Consider the following 19,688-nt stretch of genomic DNA (forward strand, 5'->3'; position numbering starts at 1 on the left):
TGGTCCCAATATAAAAGACCCTAAATTAGAAAAGTAATCCATCCAATCAAAATTCAAGTTGTTGATCCAAAGAATAAGAAAATGTTATTATAAAACTTTGGAGACTTTTGTAACAAACTGAACATTGTCTCCTCCTCTCTCTGTTTGTTTTAAATAAATGAATGATTTTCAATATCCTGGTAATTCTTATAAAATTATTATTAGATTTGTTCATATAATATTTTATTAAAGGATTTCATCTTTAAATCTTACAGATGAATGATTTTAATTTTATGGTGATTTCCCTCCAAGTGCCTAAAGACCTCTGAAACCCCCCTATCCATTATTTTTAAAATAAATTGAAAATAGTGAGGATGGTAGTTTAACCCCTGCGGGGCAATAAGGTACCCAATATAACCTAACCTAACAAAACTAAAGCAATAAACAAAACACGGACAACTATCCTCCCTTCCTCTTATTTTCAATTTTTAAAGAGTGGGGGGGGGGGTATTTTTTTGACAATTAACTTTGAGTGAAAATGATGATTTTATTTAATTTTATGTAAGTTTGTATTAAATAATCATCTTACATTATTGACAGACTAGCTGCTACGCCCCTAGAATCCTTTAGGGGCATTTAAGGTAAGTTTTCATATAACTTTCGAAAAGAAAATTAAAAATAAATTGAGAGTCTGATTTCTTTTGGGAGGGTGGAGATAACTTACCCCAAACCTTCCTTGGATCCATAAGAAGCTTCACTTTAAAGAAGAGCCATGTAGCGGATAGCGAGATCCTTTACTACAGACAATATTCTTAATACTTTATATTATAAGATTGTAAGTGTAATAATCATTTTAGAAGCAATTTTTAAAAAAATACGTCACACAATAAAAATGAACAATGATAGCCCAGTATATATGTTAAATGACCAATGGTAAAATAATTCATACTGGACTATCATTGGTCATTTGTATTGTAATACATCATTCTTTATTAGGCAATATAAACTTCTCCATTATTTTATCGTTTTGAGACTGGTATTCGCGGATACAAATAATTCCCCAAACTTCTTAAAAAAAGGTCACAAAAATGTACCTGGTCTTTCATCTACATAAATATCTATAATACAAAGTAGTTTTGTGTCTGTCTGTTTGTCCGTCCCTTAATATCTTGGTAACCACTGAACCGATTGGATTATACTCTTCAGGAAATATACCTATTGGTCCTGTGGAAGTTTTAGGCTATTTTCTTTGGGGGTGAGACACCCACAACGACCTCAAAAACAAAAAAGAATCCCATTTTTTCCTTTAATGTGATGGTTAATGCACCATAGGCACTGAATTTTTTAAAATTACCTCTTGGGGCAAAGCCCCTAGAGGCTAGGAGCGATTCCACTAGTATGTATATATCTTAGTATGGCAGGAATTTAAGTTTTAACGAGCAAAGTTTTCTTTCAGAATTTCCAAAAAAAATGGCTAAAGATTTACTGGAGTTTGGACTAAAGTTTGCTAATTTACCTAAACTTTACAACAAAATGAGCATAAAACTTTCCAGTATGGCTTCGAAACCGATTTATATCCGCTGAATTAGAACCGTTTCTTATCCATACAGAAAAATTATGTATAGCATCTTATTACAAACAACTTTCTACGAATTTTAAAGATAAAAATCATAGAATTAATACCAGTTCTTTTTATCAAGGACCTACGGCTACTTGGGGCTAACAAAACTCGTTTTATTTTTTTAATTTTAATGTCCGCGGAAGGCTGTCTATTAAACGATGTGATAAATAACTACTATGATATATTCATTCTAAGCATATTTTTATATTAAAATTATTTTTCCTTCATAATATGTTGAATGTATTTCAATCTAAAATATTTTTTCTCATAAAATCTAATTTTATGTAATTGATTCTTAAGTCTCTAGATGAACTTTCCAATTTTCTTCAAATGTTATCAAAATTTATTGTTTTCTGTACACTGTTAAAAATAATTTTTTTTTTAGCATCAGATGATACTCTATATTCTTCACATTAATGTATAGTATCAATCCGTACGTAGAAGGAAAAAAACCTCATTACGATACAAGTAAGTTTTCAATGCTGTTTTAAGTATTAGGTAATGTTCTCTGAAGTAACACGTAGTACTAAATAATGTATTTGTCTGTATAGTATTGTCTAATACGCTCTTGGGAATATAATTCAATATGGTAGAAGTAATTTTTCATTGCCCTCCTTTGCAATTGTTGTTACCCTCTATCATAATTGTTGATACTTTGTAGGGAATGAAACTGTTTTACTTTGTATGAAAGATCAGTTTATAATATATGATTATTATATGTACATATACATTTTGTTATATCAACAAACATACCAAGCAGAGCCATAAAACATTAATTTAAATGTAAATTTAGTAAAAAAATTACTTTAAAGATGTTTAGGACTAAACATTATCCTTAAAAATAAAAACTATGGTCAGTCATAATTACAAAAAACAAAACTATAAATCTGAGCATAATTAGTAACATTTCATCTTTGTCTAAAACGACCAAGCATTGAAACACTTCCATGAGAGGTGTGCACGAATGGTGCCTGTTTCAATTATTCTTTACAGTACAGATTCGTACCCTAGAACGTATGAATAGTTACTATTTTAATAATCCATTCTCTTGCGTATTGTCTGATACACTACAGCGTATGAAATAGTACTAAATCAAGAAACATTTCTACAGCGTATTTTCCGATACCCTACAACGTATAAAATATTACTATTTTTATAAACTTTTCTACAGCGTATTCTATAGTACCCTAGAGCGTATCAATCGATACTAAAAAAATGTATGGGTTCTGTATAGTAATAATTATTGTGTTATATAGTATTACATAGTGTTATATATTAATTATATAGTTGTAGGGTACTTACGGGTCCAATACTCTCCAGAGTATCAATTGATACTAAATAAAAAAATTATTTTTAACAGTGTATGTAAGCGTTGGTTAATATTGTTTTTCTTTGGATAAATATGTACATTGATTTAAGTTAAACAAAAAAATAATATTTTGTTGTTTTGAAAAGTTTAAATTGAATTTATTTTATCTTACCACTGCAGATCAGACAGAAATATATCAGAAATGTTTTCAAAACAAAATATTTTTTAGCATCGCCCCTTGCGCATTGCCTATTAAACTTGAAAGCATTTATTAGTATCTATTTTTAATTCAATAGTTTAGTCGACTACTTACATTCATATTACATACATCCATTTATTAATTGCAAACCAATATTTTTTTTAATGACAATGAACGATAAATTGATGTACATCCCCAATGATTATACACAAATTTACCATTTAAGTAGTTAAAACAACTTGTCCACATTCCCAAAACACAGCTTTCCTGAAAATCGTTAGAATAAAGTAAAAGGATCTATGTCTGTGTGTGTATATGTCTGTCTGTACCGAGGGATTTCACTAACCGATAAACCTATATGGTTCTTTTTTACAGTGCAGCTTATCATAGATCCCTAGACGGTTTATATCTATTTTTAGGGAGGATAGCACCACCCTCCAAAGAGAAATCACCCCTAGAAAAAATGCCCCCAAAAAATATTTTTATACTTCTTTTGGGTATTTGCTTTTTTTTGCTTCACTGCTACAATTAGTTTTTACTTTGTATTAGTAAAAATTAAGTTTGTGGGAAAATATTATGAATCAATTCCATGGAGCATAGTAGATTTCTTCTGTAAAATGTTAATACAACAAGGATGACAACATCCATAAAAGCGAAGCTCTGAAACGGTAGGACAAACTGACATTAACACTTGTATAATGTCAGAACTGAATAATCAGAATGCGAATGGATAAGAGTCAAAGCAAAATTGTAAGTATATTTGTTGAAAAACTGCTTGATACAGGATAATGATTATGGACATTTTTTGCTGTATTTGTTACTGATTGAAGTGGGATATTTTAGTATTAAAGTAACGTTAAATGCTTTGTTATAGTTCTAACAAATGCAGTAATTGAAGTATGAAATTCTAATTCCTACTTCTGTCTCAACTTTTTGGGTTAAGATGCAAATTTAATTTGTTTTAAATCATACTTGGTTATTTGGTAATATATTGGCCTTGAACTGACCTGAAACTCAACAATGTTTACTTCAGATTCTTTGAGACTTCAGTCTGGTATATTTCAAACTTGCTTTAATACATTTTACTTCTACAGACAGACATCCTTTACTTTGATATTAAACTAGCGGCTTCGCCCCTAGCCTCTAGGGGCTTTACCCAAAGAGTTATAATTACATCTTTTATTACCTGGAGATGGCCTCACTTCACCACTATTTTCAATAATTAAAAAAAATGGTGGGGGGATTTTTTGTTTTTGGGGGGGGTTAGGGGTGTCCCATCCCCCAAGAAAATAGCCTAAAACCACCACAGAACCAGTAGGTATATTCCCTGAAGAGTAGAATCCAATCGGTTCAGTGATTACCGAGATCTTAAGGAACGGACGGACAGACGGACAGACGGACAGACGGACAGACAGACAGACGGACGGACAGACAGACAGACAGACATCATTCTACTTTGTATTATAGATTACCAATTCTTAAGGAATAACCAACCCTTGACGTATAAAAAATAGATTGAAAATAAATGTTTAATAATAACAGCATAATCAATTTTTGTTTGCATCCTGTTTAGAAATTAAAAATAAGATGGATTAATCTATATTCTATTTAAAATTATATTTATTAGAATTCATATAATAAACAAGTTAATATATTAGTACAAATATGTTTAGCTAAAAAGTTTTTTTTGGCACATTCATGAAGAAATTTTAGGTTAATGGCTGACAAAAATCATTTTGAATAAAACAAAATTCCTAACCTTTATATAAAACACGAATTGTACATCAATTTGTAGCAAAGCTTTTTAAAGCTATCATAAAAAATTTAAATAGATACGGCCATAACAAGTCAAAAGTGAATTAGCTTATTGAGTAGAAAAATATTCATGAGAAAATTCAAAACTAATTTTTATCATTTATCCAAATCTAACGGACCGACCGATATTTAAAATGTATAGTAGATGTTCATTGGTCCCCCTCGACTAATTGCAAAATTTTAACTTAAACACAAAAATGAAATTTTAGAAATTATAAAATAACTTTGCTACTAACAGACAGTTTAAAATTTGTAACTAATAAATTGAAACTATACCAAAGGGTTACAAACCACATTATTATCAATAGGAAACTGTGAGTGGCTGGGGTAATTCTTATCAGTTCTTGAATTATCTGAATAATGATTAGCGGCAACTTTAGAAGTTGGTGAGTTGTAAGATGAGGAGCTACTCTCGGAATCACTATCAGAGTCGGAAGAATCTAGAATATGGATTCTTAAATTTTGGATGAAACATTTTTGTGGTAGCTGGTAAACTCTACAATAGCTAATTTCTTGCAATATTTTCAATGAAAAAAAAGCTCAAAATGTAAAAAAAAAAGGTTGTAATGTTTTTTTTGGGGGGGGGGGGATATTATGTTTTTTTCGTTATTTGGATTCTTTCCCTCAAAATGTTTAGTAAGTACAGAAGAACCCCCAACCCACTTATTTTCTAAAAAATATGAAAATAAGTGTATAGGAAGTTATTTCAAGCCTATCACATACAAGAAGGCTCCTAACCCTGTGAGGTTATACTTTTAATGCATTTTAACTAAATTTTAGTTGTTGTTAACAATTACACTTAAATTTACATATATTATAAGGGTATCATCTAGTAATAAACCAGTACTTTTTTTTACTTAACTGGCGGATTAGCCCCTAGCATCTAGGGACTCTGTATTGGAAGGTTAAAATAGAGAACCTAATCGGCACAGTCAGTTTTGAGAACTTTAGATTCAAACCAAAAACTCTTACTACTTTACATGATAGCATAATAGAATAATTGAACGACCACAAATTGTAAAAGACTATTTAAGAATTCCTGAAGATTCTGATTCTGTATCTCTCATTGATTGGTCCATAGTTGTCCTAAAACAAAGAAATAGTCATTAAAATACAATTTTAGATCTTCAATAATCTTTTCATCGTTCATTGTCATCATTGACGCTATAGGATAAACTAATCTGATCAGTGGCGTGCTCATCGCTACATTAGGGGGTGTGAAGCCTTGGGAAAATACAAACACCCAATTCCTGCACGTTACTTAATCTGAGTCATCATTGTAAATACCAAGAATGTTGTTGTGACTTTAAACAACGCCTTTAAAAGACTTAAAAGTTTTAAGCTGTGTATCTGTTATGGCTACTATTTCCTTTTATTTACTTTACTATTTTCATTTTTAAATTCAAGAGATTTGCTACTTATGGATGTTGTCATCCTATTTTTGAAATTATTCCTATGGAAACTGTGTTATCATGAACAGAAAATTTTTAATTTCAAAGTATTAAACAATAGGTCAGTGGGATACTATTGTTAATTTATTATGATATAAATTTATGAAAATTTTGATTTTAAAACAAGTAAAAGGATCCATTAATAAATATCTAGAATTGTTTTTATAATTAAAGTTAAGATTATCCTAATTATTTTTTTTTTTTTGGGGGGGGGGGGGAGGTGAAGATTCTTACCCCTCCTTTAAAAAACTGTAACGTCCTTGGACTAACGTAATAAAATAATTCTTTTTCCAGCTAGAAATATAAACTTTAAAACAACAATTTTCATGATTTATTATAAGTTTTGGTGGCAAGTCTTATCTACATGCCTCATATTTCAGTATGTTAATGATATTGTCGGTTTTTTTCCTTTTCGCGCCCCACTTACCCTTTTTTTCTATTTTTGTGTGTATCAAAATATTCAATAAGACTGCCCTCCCTGGACTTGAGAAACAGACAGACATCCTCTTACTTTATCATAAAACAAGGGGCACCTTAGGTAGATCGCCCTGTTTTTTCCATTGAAAATGAAAAAGTAAAAAGAAATTGGAAAAGTTAATATTTTGGTGTGGGTAGGGGGGGGGGGTGAGTCACCCATCAGTTTTATTTTTTTTAAAAGAGAAGCTACACTCTAAAGTGGAACCATATCAATTCAGCGGTTAGCAAAATCCTGTTACTTTATTATATGGATATCATAACTATAAAAAATATCGTCCTTGTTTTCTTCTATTTAATATTGTTATAAATCCTTTTAGCTTGTAAAAATCTGACAGAAAAAAAACTGATTTAAACTTTCTTCTTTTGCACAGAGAAAGAGAGCAATATCTTTATTGAGCAATTTCCCTTTTGCTGTGACTAGATTATTATACCCCCTTTAAGAAATAAAGCCAATCTGTAATTCCCAAATTATGGCCGTCTTTGTGTCAGAATTCTTTCTTGGCTGTTAGATTTTGGCAACTTTTACCAACAACGAAATTAATTCGGGGAAAAGTCAGCTGTCGTTTGGGTGCAACACATGGTAGCATTGACGACTTTTGATCTGCCACCCAAAAATTTTTTTAGATTTATTTCTCTTCTTGGTTATACTTTACTTCTGGATTTTTTGAAATTCTTGTGAATGTTTTCATTAAAATTTGACTTGAATTCACTTTGTCCGTTCGACTTTTAATTAATCTGTATTTGGAGAGGGGAGGGGGCCTGTGTTAGTAGTCCATTTTCAAAACATGGAATTGTGCTAGTAATTGTTCAACTTTTACGTTATTTCTTTTTCTGGTATAATCCTTTTTACTTATATTATATTATAGTTATAAGGCTGATATATGTAGCCAGTAGAGATAGAGAGATAAAATGTTGTACATGTATTTCTAGGCCCCTAAAGTTGCTTTTTAGGTCAGCAGAAGAATTAAATTCGAAAAAGTGTATTTTGAGTAACATGTCTAATATGTTGTCAGGACTGCGACTTTGCAAGTTTTTCAGCCCGTCATATTGTTATTAAGCACTTGTCGCGTGATGAAAAAAGATAATAATATCCACAATTAGTGCATAAACACGACAAAGCCCAAATTGTGTCAAAATTGATCCACGTGACGTAATAAAATGAGGGAGATGAGAGGAGTAGTGGGAAAGAAAACCACTAAGAAAGAGATGATAAAGGGATCATTTTTGACACAATTTGGGCTTTGTCCATAAACACAAGATTTAGATTTAAAACGAATAATGCAATGTTTTACTACAAAAAATAAATTATATTAAATATTTAGTAAAAGCAATATTTAGAGAACAATTAAGATCAAACAACGTGATTTGTACTTATTCAAAATTGATTTTTATGACGTAACGTATAAACTCAAAGATTATATCTAAGTTTTTAAATGCGATTTTTTTTTCTATAGAAAGATTGTATTCTTTAGTACAATAATTGAGTGAATTGCCATTGGTAATTAAAAGGTCCACTACTTAATACAGACTTTGTTTTAAGTTTATTTATTATCGGATGAAGTTGTTCTTGTTAAAATCGAAGCTTTTCTATAATTAAGGTCGGTCCGTTCGTCCGTTACAGTTAGCTCTTTTCGAACAGGTTAGAATTTTCCTATCGATTTCAAGTTTTACATGCTGATTCCTATAACAGTTAGGTACGACTTAGAAAGCGCAGCAACTCTATAATCGTTGCCAGAAAGTCCATACGTCCATTTAAAACAAGATGATTTTTTATTTTTTTAACAACAAATTTTTGAGTGATCTAATTTTCCGATTGTTCTGATTTTTGGTATATTGATTGAAACCGGTTCTAATCCTGCTGATATTGATCGGTTTAAAAGTTATAATGGAAAAATATGTTACCAACTATCTCTAACAGCACTGCAGCAAGAATGTTTCAATGTTTCACTTCGAGATTGCTCACAGACATCTAAATTAAAACATTATTGAATTTCATGAAATCTTAATCTGTCCATCCGTCTGTAAGTCCGTCTGTTTTTTCATTAATTTAGGCATGTCTTAATTGTCTTATCAATTTCATACTTTGCGTGATGATTACATAAACAATAAGGGAAGATTTAGAAAGTGTAGTAACTCTATAATCGTTAACAGAAAGCCCGTAAGTCAATTTAAAACATGCTGCTTTCTACTTTTTTGATACAATTTTTTGTATGTTATAATTATCCTTTTCATTTGATATTTAGAATACTGATTTTATTAGTAAAGCATCTCTATAAGCATAATGTCATCCTTTTTAAATTAAAAAAAGGTTTCTGTCCTTTCCATTTGAAATTACAAAACCCATAGAAAGTAAAGAAATTATTTTTCAAAATTTTGACCAAAAAACATAAAAATCTGATGAAAAGTGGCCAAGCGCAAAATTTATATAAACGAATACACATACACCCTACTACTAAATCAAACTACTGCTTATGACGGTTGGTTATTTTTTGCAATGCTCTGATAAAGAACATTAAAAATTCTGTGAAAATTGGCTAAGATTATACCAACTTTCAAAATGTTTGACTGACAGACAGACAGACAGACACATAGATAACATTTTTGGAGATGCCGTAACATGAGTTTAGAATGAGTGGAAAGTGTAAAAAGAGATAATAAAAGTAATAACCAATACGTAAAATACAAGTAATAGATATTGAAGTCAACCAAAGGAAATATAAAGAAAATAGTCCCTTTCGTGCCAACGTTTCTTAAGAGGCGATTATTCGTTTTTTTGTTACAGTAGCTTTTCTCCTATTTCTAGCCCCTGCTCTAAACCTGCGGGTCCAATTGCCTAACCTTGTGGGGCAATCACCTAACCCAATATAACTTAACCTAACCTAAGATAACCTATCAAAAGCCATTTTAAAAATACGACGAATCGCCCCTTAAGGAGCGTTGCCACGTAAGGGACTATTCCCAAAAAAAGTATTTAGAATAAAGAATTAATTTTAACAAGTTTAATCTTATTATTATGTTTGTGTACTTTAGACTAAAGTAAAGTAGTTGAAATTAATAACTTTAAGTTAAAGTCTCTTTGTTATCATGTATTTTAATCATTTTATTGTGTTGAAAATAATTCAATTAATTGTTCTATCAGAAATTTTTAAAATTATAAGGAAAATTTTCAGTTCCTAATTTTTAAATTAAAAAATGTTATAATTTGATATTGTTTATTGTGGGTACTTTTACAGTACCAGTGGTATTGACCCTAGAGGCTTACAGGGGAAATTTAAAAAGGTCAAATCTAAATTTTAGAATTCAAATGTGTTTTTTTTTATAGATTAGGAGCATTTTTAGTTAATTAGAGAAGATTCGTTAAAAAGATTGGTTAAGTGTTAGTCAGATTAACACCCTATTGCCTTTTAAGAGACAACGATTATTGATGCAATGAAACAAAGATGCAGCGAATTTGGCCGTATAAGAGTTGTGTGTGTGTGTGTGTGTGTGTTTGAACAAGTCAGAAGAGGTCTGTGTGTGTGTGTGTGTGTGTTCGGGTTTGATAAAATATTATTGTTTTGGGACTACTTGCATGTTATACTTTGTAAACGAGAGAAGTTTGCAAGAAAGATCATAAATGACTGATAGAGACAAATAAACATACATTCTCTAATTGTAGAGATGCCCTGCGATGTTAAAAACAAGGACGATATCCATAAAAGCAAATTTCTGAAACGGTAGGACAAATGAACATTAACTTTTTTAGAGTGTTATAACTGAATAAGTAAAATCTAAATGTATAAGTTTTGACAAAATTATAAGCAAATTTGTTGCAAAACTACTTAAATTCATGATACTTTTTAAGGACATTCTTACATTTTTAGGACTTGATTACAGAGATGCTTTGCTTATAACACTGTATCATACTTTTTATAGAAATCATTATATCAAAAATCAGATGAATCGGATGGACAACAGATTTTCTGGTATCGATTATAGAGTTGATGCGCTTTCTTAGTCTTATCTAATCATTACGGACGGACGGACGCCCTAATTACAGAAAAGTTTCGCTTTTAAAAATGTACTAACCTTCTGTAAACCAAACATTCCCTTCAGAAAATCTCTTTCTGCAACAAATAAATAATTAATCAAATTTACTTAGAACCATTTAATTATTTCAATAATAAATAACAAAAAAAGTTATCTTTCTACAACTAAATATTTATAGGGTTGTTATATTAGTTATAATCAATAAATAGACCCAGAGACATAATGTCTAAATCAGCATGTCTAAATAGGAGAATACTAATGGATAAAGCTTTTCTTGGATAAATTAATTCGTGTAAAAATTTCTTCCCTCGTATAATGTGAAGCATATGACAAAAAATATATTAAGTTAGTTATGAATAGTTTAATTTCTTAAAATAAAGTTAGGTTTCTAAAAATTATATCATTAAAAAATTTCGTCGCAAATAATAACGCCCGTATATCTTATAAAACAAAAAGTAAACTAAGGTTTTGTCTGCAAAAATACCTTTTTAGATTTAACAAAAATGGTGTCAGATGGACCAGATATATTATATCTATTATTGAATACCTTGTTTTTCTAGTTGGAACAGGGGATAAATAATCCAGCCATCTGGAACCTTTCTGTACCTGGAATATAAATGTTTCAACAACTTTATTTCCAGTATGGCTTCCAATCCGATTAATATCCGCTTGATTAAGACCGGTTCTCAGCCATAATGAAAAATCATGATTAGCATTATATTACAGAAAATTGTGCACAAATAATAATTTTCTGATAGTCTTTGTTTGCAGTAAGGAAGGGGACAATAAGTTGTTTATTACAATAGTCCGCAAAGTTTCATAATGACGTTTTCTTATTCATCTGCTTAATAACTTTGGGGACTTTTTCATTTTGATTCAAATTTTTAAACCAATAATTGTAATCTACAAAAAGGGTAATTTTATGTATTACCATTGGGGATGTATAACAATTTATCAACCATTGTCATATACCTTTGATTCCTGCTTTGTTTGTGGTATGCTATAGGAAAAATATTAAGATAAATTGTCAAAACAAGAATTTATATGAAAACATAAATTAAATTTATGTGGAGTTGATATTTTAATCATTAGATTTTTTAAGTATTTGAATGGACTTGTAAAGAGTTTAAAGTTTTTAACTAAGTTTTTATGAAAAACAATAAACTGTTAATAAAAGTTCTACCTAATAAAATATCAAATAAAGTTAAATACAATACATTATCATTAAGAAATATCAAATATGTTAAAAAATCTCCTAAATACTTTTTTAAAATCATCTAATTTTCTTGTAAAAATCAATAGCATTCTTCTTAAAATTGCGGAAGACTTTAAGTTAAAGATAATAAAATTGAAGAAAAAACATTGTTACTATATACAATGTAGAATATTCAATATAGAGCACTCTTGGCTGCCTTGGAAACCAATGTTTATTATTAAGATTTGAGTGTTTATTTCTTTTTGTATTATTGTTTGTATTACCTTTTTTCTTGCTATTGATATTTCTGCGTTTCCTCCCAAACTGCCACATCTAAAAAAGCATATTTTAAAAATCCAATTTATTGTTAAAAACATAATTGTATAACACCTAAAATATATATTTGATTTGTCATTTTATTCAATTTTATAATTTTACAGAATGTAAGCCACAGGGCTCGGCAGCTGCGCTGTCAGCCGCACAGCTGCGACTAATGGTGGCTTAATTAAATTTGGTGGCCGTGGCTGAGGGGGTCAGGGACTATTATTTATAATTTTACTGGTACCCAAAGTTTTTTAAGATGCTGCGCAAAATGGTACAAAAAAATGACGTCATACTATAAAGTTATCCAATGAGAGGCCAGTATACATTGTAATAGACCAATGGTAATATACATACTCGCCTCTTATTGGTTATTTTATCATATGACGTCAATTTTTTTGTACCATTTTGCGCAGCATCTTTTTTAATCGTGTTGTCTGATATATTCTTTTATTATATTTTGATTGTTTTTTCATTAACTAGTAGTGTCCCAATGTTCAACCAATAATTTTATTCTACAGAAGGGTAATTTTGTTAATCCTAATTAGGAATCAACATGAATTTATCGTCCATTGTCTTGTCCCTAAATAACCATGGTGACAAGGTCCCGTAGGTTGAGTGTAACTGAGGCTGGCTGTAGCTAATGGTGCAGTTTATATTGGAGTATAAGATTCTTATTCCAATCCTGCAGTTGCAGCTTATGGTGCCTAATAAAAAAAATGACGTCATACAATACAAATAACCAATGATAGGCCAGTATAAATTTTACCATTAGCCAATTACAATGTATTCTGGCCTATAAATGGTCATTTGTATTGTACGACGTCATTTTTGTTAGGCACTATAAGCTGCTTGAACCCTTCAGTTTGATGCGACTGTGACTCCGTTTAAAGGAACCCTGCAAGACATATACCGCTTTAACTACTAAAAGACTGTCACGAGTTAAAAGTTAAAGAATTTCAAAAAAAAAATTTTAGTACAATGAAAATTTTGAAAGTTTTTCATTGCTAATAATAAAAATTTCATTATTAAAATACGTCGCCCAGAAAGAAAATTAAAAGCTTATTTTTGGCAGAAACTTAGAATGCCAGTAACTGATAACATTTTTACAATAAAAACACCCTTCTTTATAGTCAAAATTAATTTTAAAAATTCAGTTTAATTTACGTTGTACTTAAAGAAATGAAGTGTGAGAATCTTTAGGATTTCTAGCCAATCAGAAGGCTGAGTCCACTGAACAACCAATCACAGCTAAGCATATGTATAACTTACATTAGTTTCATTTTTTGTACTAAAAAAAACATTTTAAAATGTCTGTAACTTTTTGGTTATTGAAGCTGGAGGCTTCAAATTTTGGGTATTAGGTCTTTTCGTGGCAGTCTTTCAGCAGTTAAAGCGGTTTATTTCTTGCAGGGTTCCTTTAAATATGTTTTTTATCATTTAAATGTTTCTACGTCAAGAGTAAATTTTTGGAACAAATAAAAATTGTACTCAATTCTAATTCTTGATTGTTAAAATGAAAGAAGAAAAGAAGATGAGGGGTTTATTTTTTCCATTTTAAATCGGATTTAGTTTATGTGTTCTAAAAGGGTTACACTAAGCATAATCTACTTTTTTATACAAGTTTCAAATCAATAAAACTCATTCGTTTAGAAATAATTTGCCAACCTTAATTTTGGCGGCCTAGATCAAAATCTGAGACTTAACAAGGGATGAGACAATGGATGGTAAATTAATGATAAACAAAATTACCCCATTTGTAGAATAAAACAATTTGTTAAAGCTTAAACACGCCCAGTTTTAACCAACCAATAGAGATTAAATAAAAGTTTTAAAGGAAAGTGTACAAACCAAAAATGATGTAAAAATGAGTAAATTGTGCCTGGACTAATAAACAAATAGAAAAGGTTTACTTTACATTCCGTATCTTTAAAGAAAAGTATGTACTTACAGCTCCTAAAGTACAATAACAAGGATACTTTTGTTTATCATCAGAGGAGTAATAAGATGAATGTATGTGTGGTTTACATTAACCCTTAACGGTCGGGGGGGGGGCGTTGAACGACCCCCCCACCCCCTCCGTTTTTTTTCGATCTCATTTTCTGTGTGTGAAAGATAAAGAGCCCAAACTGCGTGACTTTTTAAATATGGGTATGACACATAACTGAGAGTTGGAATTTTTTGAATATCTCCATCCTGGCGGGCACAGGATGCCAGCAAACCTGGCAGGGTCATCCAGGTAAAGAGCAAAAATATTGTTTTGACTAAAACAAAGCATATATATTTCTAATGTAAAATTTATATAAAGATAAACATTTTCTGGAAAAAAAATTGTTTTTCTAGCTTCAAAAATAAGAAAAATATAGGCGTTTGAAATTTTTAAGTAAAAAAAGACCTAAAAAGAAAGGTTGTTAAATAAAAGGGTGAAGAAAGCGAAAATTGACTTAGACTTATAAGAGGCCGGAAATTCATTATCAAACAGGGGACTTGCACAAAAAAAATTAGCCCTCTAGATCTAATAGAAGGAGAGAATGTTTTTAGGTCCTCAATATAAATAATTCACCATGAAAAAACAACAATCTTCCTCATTTTTTCCAGTATCGTTTCGAAACCAATTAATATCCCCTGGATTAGAACTGGTTATCTGTCATAATTAAAAATCATGTATAGCCTTTAATTACAGACAATTTTTCACGAATATTAAAATAAATTTCATTTTAATATCAATATAAATGACCAATAAAAGACTATTATACAGACTAAATTACCAATTTAATTGACTAATGGTAGGCCAGTATAATGTCATTTTTATATGCACTATAAAAAGCTTCTATATTGAATAAGAAATTAAAAGATATGAATCTTCAAGAAAAAGTTGATACCTTACCTTTTTCGAGAAAATATTGGTGTCAACATTTTGTTTGAAAAAGTCCTAAATTTAAAAACATCTCGATTGTTTTGTTGTAAAGATCCTATGTAACTCACGCTTATTGTCCAACCTGAGAGTCATTAATTCATTCAAAGGTAGGCGACCAAGTCGTTTAACTCTATAAATTATTTATTTTGTCTGTCTCTAAGTATTTCTACGGTCTTTTTTTAATTTTTTCATATTTTTATCAAACTATCAACATTTTTATTCTTAGCATCTTTTATATCCCTTTAAATTACACTAACATGCCTCTAGGGGTGTTGAGGGGGCGATTTTCTATGAAAGGTGGTGGTACCCTCCCTCAAAGTAGTTTTAAACTTCCCAGGACATATGCAAAGCTACACTGTAAAAAAGAAACGTATTGGTTCAGCGGTTAGCGAGATCCTTCGGTACACACAGACAACGATCCTCTAAAGGATAAAAGTTAACGGTTTAAATTAATTTTGATTTTCTGTGATATATATTTTTTATTAGATGTTTTGCCTGATATTTGCTAATGGACCAGTACCATCCTTGTTTCTGGTTCTGCATAAATCAATATTGTCTACATATATTAGAGATTTTAGTATAGATTAGGAAATCCATTACCACCCAAATATTTTATAAGAAACAGTTTCATGAGTAGTCAGTAGAAACACATTATAAGTAAAACAAAGAAGAATTTTTGCCGTTCCCGCGGTCTTAATGGACATGTGGGGTGCATATTACTGACTTAAAGTTTTACTTAATCTAATTTTGTCCAGTATTTTTTGTATTTTTAACTGGTTTTTGACAAGATGAATTTGAATTTTTATGATTTAATTGTAATAGGTTATTTACTCTAAATTTTATTTTTCAGTAAACATTAATATTATTTTTAGATTATGTATTTTTATCTAAAGTGTATATACATTTAAATGAATACATTGTTGTATTGCTTTTTGCCCCAAAATCTTTGCTAAGAATTGTCCTTGTTTTTCTTGGCAAAAAGAAAATGTGAATGTGTTGCATACTCATACCAAAACTTTTAAAGTATTATATAATATGTAAAAAGCTTTTTACAGTAAAAGTTTTGTCTCACTATATGTTGTTTAGTTATACCCAGGAAGTAAGGGGGGCATTGGGATGTTTATTACACTAGTCCCCAAAGTTTTACAATAACCTTTTTTTCCTTGGCTTTTCATTTACAACCTTGGGGACTGTTATTGAATTGTATTGGTTGGTTCATTAAATTGGATGTCCAGACGTTTCAGACACTAATTGTAAACTACACAAGGGGTAATTTTGTTTATTATCATTATTATGGATGTACATCAATTTATCAGACATTGCCATATCCCTGTAGATACCTGAGTTTTACCTATGTGTTATATATATTCATATTCTGCTTCATGAATACTTTAAAAGTCTAAAACTTTAACAAACAAGCAAGAAAAATTTCATATTATGATAATATTGTTGGAAAGATAATTCTTTTATCATACTGCAATTAATGTTATAAAAATACTTAAAAATAAAAAAATTATATTAGAAAAATCTAGAATATTTGTGCTTAATAATAGAATAAGAATTAACAATATAACATTAGTCAGAATAAGATTTCTTCAATTTGATATATATTGATATTATATAAACGAGAATGTTGTTTTTTGATGTATCAAAGGCATTTGACTCTGTTTGTGTCAATATTTTGAGTACAAATAATAATACATATATTATCCATTACATTATAAATGATTAATGTATCAAAACATGTTTTGCTTTTGACATTATTATTATTACAAAATAAACTATTTTATAAGAAACTATTCTGGGAGTTGATATAAAATGAACTAATTATAACATCATTAAGAAGCTAATTGATAATTAACATGTTGACTTATCAACAGACACAATATTCCAATTAGGGTAATTATGTCTAGAAAATATATCTATAATTGCTACCTAATTGTACAAACTAGAAGGATAAAAAAACAAAACAAGAACAAAATTGTATAGAATCTAGGACTAGTTCATAAATACAAAAATTAACCAATCAATAAAAAAATATGTATGAATATTTACTACAATAAATATTATGCATATAACAGATAATCAAGACTGTTGTAATTGCAATACAAAAATTTCATAGATATATATTTTTCTTTTAATGAACAATTTTTTAGTATTACCAGTTTAAGAAATCAAAGATTAAAAGAGTTTTTTTTTGTCCTTCTGTACTTGGATGTTACACCAGGGTTTCATGAACTCTTATAAAGTGAAACTCACAGCTGGCTAAAATAACAACACCCACCATCCACCCTCTTGGTCTCATTCCATTTCCTCCAACTGGATGAACAAACACACCAATATTAACAACCTAAATTGACGACAAATCTTCCCCTGTCAAGATATACACATTAAGATATATAAGTTTTCCGGAATTTTAAAGTTAGGGGGAGATTTGAAATCTGCATCAAATTTTGAGGATGTTTTATAAAATTCGTTTTTTCTATAATTCTTTATCTAAAAGCGGAAATGCAATTTAAGTTAATTAATTTTGGCATCTGTGATTGGTGGATTTAAAAAATCTGCGCTCTGATTGGATGGCGTACATCATTCAACCAATTAGAGCGCAGGTAGTTTAAAATCCACCTATCCTATTGGTCAAAATTAATTAACATAAAATGCATTTCCGCTTTTAGATAAAGAATTATACAAAAAACTAATTTTATAAAAAAATCCTTAAAATTTGATACAGATTTCAAATCTCCCCCTAACATTAAAATTCCGGAAAACTTATATATCTTAATACACATATTCTATATCCATTTTTGGACCTTTGAATTTCTTTTATGTGTATATTTTTCTACAAAATCTTTAGTTTTTTTTCAATTGTGAAAGTAACAATATTCCTGTCGTGTTGACCATTGTAATCACCCAGTAGCAATGTACTTGACAAAGACGACATTTTGGATTCTGAATGTGTCAGCTGTAGCCGGTCTATCTGTAAAGTTTCTGGCGCGGCATTTGTGCATTCTTGGGATAGGTACATGGTCGGGGAGGTTTCTTCAGGTATCATTTCAGCAGTTTTAAATCTGAAAATAAATGAACGATTTTAATTTAAAAGTAACAGGATGTATGCCTGTCTGTATCAATATAGTAATATCTCACTAAGCACTGATCAATTATTGTTCTCATTTAAAGTCAAGCTTCTTATAGGTCCAGGAAATGTGTACAATTATTTTGTGGAGGGAAACCTTTGATGTAACCCTTGGAAAAAATACATCACCACCAATATTTTGTATTTATTTTTCTTTTCAAAACTAAAAGTGAATGTGAAAGATCGTCATATTGTGGTAATACGACACCCATACGGACAGGCCCAATACAGAGTTGCTTCGCTGTGACTTATGATAACAAACCCACCGCACTAATCCTATTATATCACTATCCATCTCATGACCGCTGTTAACCCCGCACCCGGCGGTCAAACTAAGCCTGCCTAAATGTGGGGAGGGGACTTGAACATGCAATTATCACGAGTCCATCATGCACTTATATAATCGGGAGGCACTGCCTCCCCTTTTACCACCGCTGCCCCCACAGCCTGTCTACCGTCGGGCGCTAAGCCCTAGCGCCCCACACCCCCTTCAAACCTAACTATTGTCATATTTTTGTTGTATATATATAGTAAACCTAACTTGTAAATATTATTCAGTTTAAATATATAATTCTGTATGATTGAATCCTGCTTGTTTGTTTGGTAGAATACTTAAAGGCTAGGGCCCGTTGAATCCGAACTCGTTACCCCGTGGGCCGAGTACGCTCGGCTTACCAGAACTTGGTGTCAGCGTGTTTCAATCGAGCCTTACAGAACTAGCCTATTCTACCTCTGATTGGACCCTTTGGCAAGTAAGGGGACAATCAGCCGCCAACTGAGAAGCCAACTGACCCGTGAGACGGCCTTTTTAGGTCGAATTTCCATCATTTTGAACGCAATATGTGGGCCTCTGGCCTACGGCAAGCAGATTTAGCCTGCTAAAAGCGCCAGTTAAGACGCTTGGTCCGTGTCGTGTAGGAGTAGCGCTAGGTGCGCAGCCACGGCAACCGGATAATTTAGCTCAGACGGCTACAAAACTGAGTCTAAATTGGCAAGTGTAGCTGGGACAAGCCCCAGGACACCCAGGCCAAACCTACGAGACAGACAGCTGTGTGCTGGTCTCCCTAAGAAGGCAATGTGTGGCTGCGAAGCTTCAGCACACAAGTAAGCCCTACCACTGCGACGGATAGCAGATTTTGAGCCACAGGCACGGCAGGACGGGACATTCCCTGCCGCTGTCTCCCAGGATTCGAACCCGAGGCGCTGTAGGACGGGCCATTCCCTGCCGCCATTTGTCGGGAT

At 31.1% G+C, this 19,688-nt stretch overlaps 1 protein-coding gene across 1 annotated transcript; it reads right to left on the reverse strand.

Annotated features, from left to right (window-relative positions):
• Window positions 1–5,903: 5,903 nt before the first annotated feature.
• Window positions 5,904–15,923, reverse strand: LOC145334784 (uncharacterized). Its single transcript, XM_080180387.1, has 7 exons — window positions 15,809–15,923; window positions 15,284–15,328; window positions 12,360–12,408; window positions 11,428–11,486; window positions 10,920–10,957; window positions 8,754–8,820; window positions 5,904–6,009 (listed from the first exon to the last, which is right to left on the reverse strand). The coding sequence occupies exons 2-7, from the start codon at window positions 15,310–15,312 to the stop codon at window positions 5,949–5,951; spliced, it is 303 nt and encodes a 100-aa protein (XP_080036513.1). The 5' UTR covers window positions 15,313–15,328; window positions 15,809–15,923; the 3' UTR covers window positions 5,904–5,948.
• Between the last annotated feature and the right edge of the window lie 3,765 nt (window positions 15,924–19,688).

Source organism: Acartia tonsa, chromosome 12, assembly GCF_053477335.1.
Source record: "Acartia tonsa isolate MP-2025a chromosome 12, ASM5347733v1, whole genome shotgun sequence".
In the NCBI taxonomy this organism is placed as follows: Eukaryota; Metazoa; Arthropoda; class Copepoda; order Calanoida; family Acartiidae; genus Acartia; species Acartia tonsa.